We start from the raw sequence: 6,951 nt of genomic DNA on the forward strand, positions 1-6,951 counted from the left end.
AGTCCAATTTCTCCTGTTACCCTTGGTAAAATAAAAAATTGAACCTGAAGTATTTTTTTTGTGAAAAAAAGTTAAATGTTCATTTTTTTTTTTTTTTAAATATTCAAAAAATTCCTGTGATGCACCTGAAGGGTTAATAAACTTCTTGAATGTGGTTTTGAGCACCTTAAGGGGTGCAGTTTTTAGAATGGTGTCACTTTTGGGTATTTTCTATCATATAGACCCCTCAAAGTGGCTTCAAATGTGATGTGGTCCGTAAAAATAAAATGGTGTTGCAAAAATGAGAAATCGCTGGTCAACTTTTAACCCTGTTACCCTTGGGAAAATAAAAAAAATGGGGACTAAAAGATCATGTTTGTTGAAAAAATACAATTTTTTTATTTTCACGCCCGGTCATTATAAACTTCTGTGAAGCACTGGGGGGTTCACAGTGCTCACCACACATCTAGATAAGTTCCTTGTGAGGGTCTAGTTTCCAAAATGGTGTCATTTGTGGGGGGTTTCCACTGTTTTGGTACATCAGGGGTTTTCCAATTGTGACATGGTGTCCGATCTCAATTCCAGCCAAAAAAGTCAAATGGCGCTGCTTCCCTTCTGAGCTCTGCCATGCGCCCAAATAGTCGTTTACACCCACATATGGGGTATCAGCGTACTCAGGACAAATTGCCCAATAACTTTTAGGGTCCTGTTACCCTTGGGAAAATAAAAATTGTGGGTGAAAATACTTTTTTTTGGAAAAAATGATTTTTTAATTGTACCGCTGTACGTTATAAACTTCTGTGAAGCCCTTGTGGGTTCAAAGTTCTCACCACATAACTAGTTAAGTTCCTTGTGGGGTCTAGTTTCCAAAATGGGGTCACTTGTGGGGGGTTTCCACTGTTTAGGTACATCAGGGGCTCTCCAAACGTGACATGGCGTCCGATCTGAATTCCAGCCAATATTGCATTGAAAAAGTCAAACGGCGCTCCTTCCCTTCTGAGCTCTGTCATGCGCCGAAACAGTGGTTCCCCCCACATATCAGGTATCAGCGTACTCAGGACAAATTGCACAATAACTTTTGCAGTCCAATTTCTCCTGTTACCCTTGGTAAAATAAAAAATTGAACCTGAAGTATTTTTTTTGTGAAAAAAAGTTAAATGTTCATTTTTTTTTTTTTTTTAAATATTCAAAAAATTCCTGTGATGCACCTGAAGGGTTAATAAACTTCTTGAATGTGGTTTTGAGCACCTTAAGGGGTGCAGTTTTTAGAATGGTGTCACTTTTGGGTATTTTCTATCATATAGACCCCTCAAAGTGGCTTCAAATGTGATGTGGTCCGTAAAAATAAAATGGTGTTGCAAAAATGAGAAATCGCTGGTGAACTTTTAACCCTTATAACTTCCTAAGAAAAATAAATTTTGGTTCCCAAATTGTCCTGATGTAAATTAGACATGTGGGAAATGTTACTAATTAAGTTTTTGTGTGCCGTATCTCTGTGATTTAATGGCATAAAAATTCAAAGTTGGAAAATTGCGAACTTTTCAAAATTGTCGCCAAATTTCCATTTTTTTCACAAATAAACGCAAGTTATTTGAAAGAAATTTTACCACTAACATGAAGTACAATATGTCACGAGAAAACAATGTCAGAATCACCAGGATCCATGGAAACATTTCAGAGTTATTACCTCATAAAGGTACAGTGGTCAGAATTGTAAAAATTGGCCCGGTCATGAACGTGCAAACCACCATTGGGGTGAAGGGGTTAAACTTTTTTGAAAAGATTTGTAAAATCAGTTGATTGTATGCAACGTCAGTTGCTATTGCTCCTTGTTTACTTAGTGTCCTCGTATGTTTCCATGCACAGGTTTAACCTACGAAGAAGTACTCTGCTTTGTACCGCCTCCACTAGACAGTGACGAAATGGAATCTTGAAAAAACTATTCCCAAGGTGTTTACCGCTGTGAAGATGTTGATGGATGCCTATTTCAGCTCCCATCTATTATACAAAGTGCCTATCAGATTGTGGATCTGAGTGAAATGCATATATACATCTCTGTTCATATTTTTATTTACTGGGGAGAGTTGGTTAAAAAAAATTAACTACTGCTGCATGTGCCCCAGATACCGCCCACTTACACAAGTATAGTCCTCCCGCCTCTGCACAATGGTCTGTACCACAATGCAGAAAGTACACTCAAAGTGTTGGAACTTCCTTTATGTCTTATTTGTGGTTTATGTGCTGGAAGATAAAAGGAACTGGGCCTTATATGGGAATACTTGTGTTTGTGAAGGATTGCTGATTTTAATGGATGGTAGTGTGGATATTTTTCACCTCACATAATTATTTTACTATGTGAAAATATATATATCTTAAATACACATTTATATATTGTTATCCCTAATCAACTACAAATTGGTCTCTTTGCAAAAGGGATCTGAAGGTATCCAGTAATGGTGAACTGTACTACATTAGCTTCCTGTCTGGAGGCATAAATTCTGCTTTAACCCTTTCTGTACAAATCCATTTTTGACCTAGCGTTTTTTTAATGTAGTAATTGTGGTTCACATTGTAAATGAATGCCAAAATTAATGTTAAAGAAAGGGCCAGCAAAGTGGTCCGGCTGTGTCTCCATGAGTCAGTGCCCTATTTATTATCTTATTGCACAGCTTAGCTCTAGCATCTGCGTATAAAATAATCAATGACTTAAAATGCTGCAAGATGTTCCAAAATGCAATCTATTCCAATTTAAAGTATGATTTTGTACCTCGACTGCAGAACCCTGGAAGGTTTATTTACATGCACTTAATTGTGCTATTCATATAATGTTCAGAAACTCTTAATTACTGCAAAAGAGATTTCTCTGCTACCAAATCAGAAAATGTACTTTGTCATTGATAGTGGGTTTTTTTTTTTTTTTATATCAACATTTTACCTGGATGATGGGAAAGCAGTCACAGATGGTCTGTAATTCTATGTGCTATTTTGCTAAAATATTTAAAATCTCTAAGGTCTTGCTTACTTTCGCAGACGTTTGTATAGCACCTCGGCGTTCATCACAAAACACAAGCCAGTATTTTAACTCCTTAATAATATATGATGTACTGTATCTGTCATATGTCATCTCCCTGCCTCTGAAGCGGGCTCACTCACTTCGCAAGTCGAGCCCACATCTTCTCCAGCAGATGATGGCAGAATTACTCAGCTATCATCTGCCTCTAACAGCCGCAGGTGGAGCAGAGCTCCTTCTGTTGGCTGTTAACCTGTTTTATGCCACTGTAAATCTGTGACAGCAGCATTAACAGCATGTCAATGTGATTCCAAGGTGCCGATGGGTTTCCATGACAGGCAGTGGTCTGCTGAAGCCCCCTGTGCCTGTCATCACTGTACTCTTCTGAAAACCATCCCGTGGCGTTCAAAGGAGACACCGATTTTCACTGTACACAGCAGTACTGTAGCACTGCTGTGTATAGCACAAGTGATCAGATGATCACATGTTCAAGTCCCCAGTAAAAGGAAGAAAAAAAAAGTTTAAATATAATATATATAAAAATGTTAAAATTAAACAAACACATTTTCCCACTTTAAAAATTAAGACATTTTAAAATACAATTGCGGTTTTTCGGCCACTGCAGCAAACAATAAAAAATGTATTAAGTGATCAAAACATTGTATCCACTCTAAAATGTTATTAATAAAATCATTGGCTTTGTGCACAAAAAAGCATGACTTCACACAGCTCCATACCTCGAAAATTGAAAATGTTACAGCTATTGGAAAATAGTGTAACAAGCACATTTTTTTTTTCTTTTACAAATTTCTGCATTTTTTTTTCACCACTTAAAACTAAAATTATACATGTTTGGTATTACTGAAATTATACTGACCTATCGCCAGGTCACTTTTACAGTAAAACAATTGCTGAATTGTACTTTTTTTTGCCATACTTGGAATTTTTTTTTTCCAGCTTTCCAATACATGACATGATAAAATGGATGGTGTCATTCAAAAGTACAATTTTTCCCAGAAAAAACAAGCCGTCACCCCACTATGTTGATGGAAAGTTTTTCTCTTGTAATAAGGGGAAGAAAAAAAAGTTTGAAAACTAAAAAATCGCCCGGTCCTTAAGGTGTTAAAGGTCTAGCAGTGTGCTGCTGATAAAGAAGCTCTCCAGTTACATTTTTATCTAAACTTATGTAAAAGTCTAATGCAAGTGTGTCAGATACTCACCGATTGCTGTTTTCTCTGAGGTCCAGGGCCATTCCAGTTCTCTTCTGACTCTCTGGATCACACTGAGCTTTAGGCTATGTGCACACGGTGCGGATTCTGCTGTGGAATTTTCCGCGCAGATTTTGCTAAATCTGTAGGTAAAATGACCTGCGTTTTACCTGCAGTTTTAGTGCAGATTTATCGCAGATTTAGTGCAGTTTTTCTGCGGATGTCTTCCCCTGCAGTTTCCACCTGCAGATTTCTATAATGGAGCAGGTGGAAAACTGCAGCAAAACCGCACAAAAGAAGCGACATGCTGCTTCTTTTATTCTGCACCAAATCTGCGCAGAAAAATCTGCAGCATGTGCACAGCCTTTTTTGTTTTACATAGCCTTAAATGGTACTGTACATCACGTGCAGTTCTGCTGCTTTTCTGCTGCAGTTCTGCAGGGCCAAATCTGCTGCAGAACTGCACAGAATCTGCACCGTGTGCACAGGGCCTTATATGTGAATGAGAAGTCACTTTTACAATCTTGCGGAAATACAATCTTTCTGAGAACGAGGTTTCATAGACTTACATTGTAAAGCTGACACATCGAGCCTGGTGTAAGCCGGTCGAGTCATAAGAGCTGTCACGTGCTTAAACGAGAACTGGAATGGCGCTGGAGATTGGGAAACACTGCACTTAGTATATTACACACTTACACTGCACTACATATTTAGGCTAGTGTCACACTGGCGTTTCACTGACCTGCGTCGGTCTGCGCACAGCCGCTCCGCCTATGGGTGCATGACACTGCATGCGACCTACGTACCCTATCTTTAGCATTGGGTACGCAGGCCGTGCGCAGGTATGCATTTGCCGGTGCATGCGTCCTTTTGATGGTGCGCCGAGCGCACCAAAATGCAACATGGTGTGTATGGCGCAGATCGGCGCGCCAACCCACAGCCTGCGTACCTAATGCTAAAGATAGGGTACGCAGGTCGCATGCAGCGTCATGCGCCCATAGGCGGAGCGGCCGGGAGGAGGCGGAGCTTAGTGGCGGCCGTGCGCAGACCGACGCAGGTCAGTGAAATGCTAGTGTGAAACTAGCCTTACACAGGTTAAGTTAATAAAAAAAAAAATCAGGAGTTCTACCTTAACATTAGCTTAAGATAAAGTTTAGGGCTGTTTCACAAATGGTAAAGCTACATTTTAGCATGTTTATTATTATTGTAACACCGGAACCCCACAAATCTACCAAACAGGTCACATTAGTGAAGGTGAGTGCAGTTCTGGAGAACCACCAGTGTCAGGGGTTCTCATTCTGTAACGGATACTGATGGGGATACCTGTCTGAGAGAAATGACCACATGCGAACATGTTACAGTTCTTTGAAACAGACTTGAACGTTTAAATTTTACTGTGACTGCGGTTAACGCCGTCTGCACCTTACAGGACACGGAGTGGCGTTGAGAGACTACAGCCCTTGATATTCACTCACATGGAATTTGTCTGTCTACTGGGCATAGGGAGAGGATCACAGAGCGCTGAATTCTAAATGCTTAATGCAGCTCAAAATAGCAATAAAGATATAACATTGAGAAAATTGGCTTTATGACTTTATTCCTGCCTGGATGCAGGAATGTATTATCCCTGTAATATTTTACTAGAAAAAGGGGAATTTTTTTTCCAGTAGTTATGGCAGTATTCTACCAAAAATCATACTTCATAGGGGAGCCTCTTGCATTTTGGGTTAATTTTTTTAAAGTATTAAATCTTATGGTACTAATCTTTTACCAGTATAAACAAATACTTATTTCTTCTGGACTTTGCTTTATACTCCCCTTTTGAGGTTCAAAAATATTGTTTGTGTCCCCCTTTTCCCAAACCCGGGATAGAGCTGTTTACAATAAATAGTACTGCTGCACTTAGTGACATGAGCTGTACAGAAATTAACTTACATTTTGCTATTTTCTTGGTCTCCTCTGTGATGGATTTGCCATAAATAAGCACTGGTCAAATAAATATTATTTTTAAAATGTGTACTCTTCTGTTTGTCCTGTGTTCATTAGTACTCACAATATAAACCCCAGAAACAGTGTGACTCCAGAATGGTATAGCAGGGCCGCAGACGACAGAGTTGCAAAATTGGCGAAAATCCGAGGTCAAATAGATCAAGCTGTTGAGGTAGCTATGTAGGGAGGGCTAAATTAACCCTTCACGGTTGAGCCAGTGATTTCCAAATTATTCCAGTGTTGCTAGCAACTCAAATGACCACACGGAGACTGGGGTCTCTGTATGGGAGGATCGAGGCAGATCACTAAGCCCCTTTATTTTAGTCACTTCTTTTATAACATTTTGCTTAATTATGCAAAGTTCTCATATACCAATACAATCATTTCACTTTATAAGCCAATAATATTGCAAGAAAACCGGAAACTACATATATGTCTGTACCTAAATAGCGTAGAAAGTAGTATAATGGCATATTCTTCAGTTTTACACCCCCACCTCCCTTATCTTATACAGATGGGAACAGTGGTTTCATGACAGCCCATGCCAATTATAAAAATTTATCTTACAACAAAAATTAAGAAACGAAACCCTACAGAGAAATGGAGAAGTGAAACTTAAGCTCTGATTTTAGTATTAACCCTTCACATTCCCCCCTAGATAAATTTTTTTAACACATCTGCAGCATCAGAGGTGCTATCCCAAGCTAACAGCTTGAGGGGTACTGGTCTTCACATGACTGGTGCCGTGTTACCAGTCATGGCTGT

The 6,951-nt window shown here is 39.2% G+C and overlaps 1 protein-coding gene across 2 annotated transcripts in view; it reads left to right on the forward strand.

Annotated features, from left to right (window-relative positions):
- Positions 1 to 6,214, forward strand: part of LOC141073705 (mitogen-activated protein kinase 14) — a 120,985-nt gene extending 114,771 nt beyond the window's left edge. For both annotated transcript variants that reach the window (XM_073561064.1, XM_073561063.1), the window contains exon 12: positions 1,846 to 6,214. In XM_073561064.1, coding sequence (XP_073417165.1) covers positions 1,846 to 1,913 — 68 coding nt within the window. In that variant the 3' untranslated portion in view covers positions 1,914 to 6,214. The remainder of the gene's footprint in view (positions 1 to 1,845) is intronic.
- Positions 6,215 to 6,951: the final 737 nt, after the last annotated feature.

Source organism: Dendrobates tinctorius, unplaced genomic scaffold (assembly GCF_039654945.1).
Source record: "Dendrobates tinctorius isolate UK_male_01 unplaced genomic scaffold, ASM3965494v1 ptg000312l, whole genome shotgun sequence".
In the NCBI taxonomy this organism is placed as follows: domain Eukaryota; kingdom Metazoa; phylum Chordata; class Amphibia; order Anura; family Dendrobatidae; genus Dendrobates; species Dendrobates tinctorius.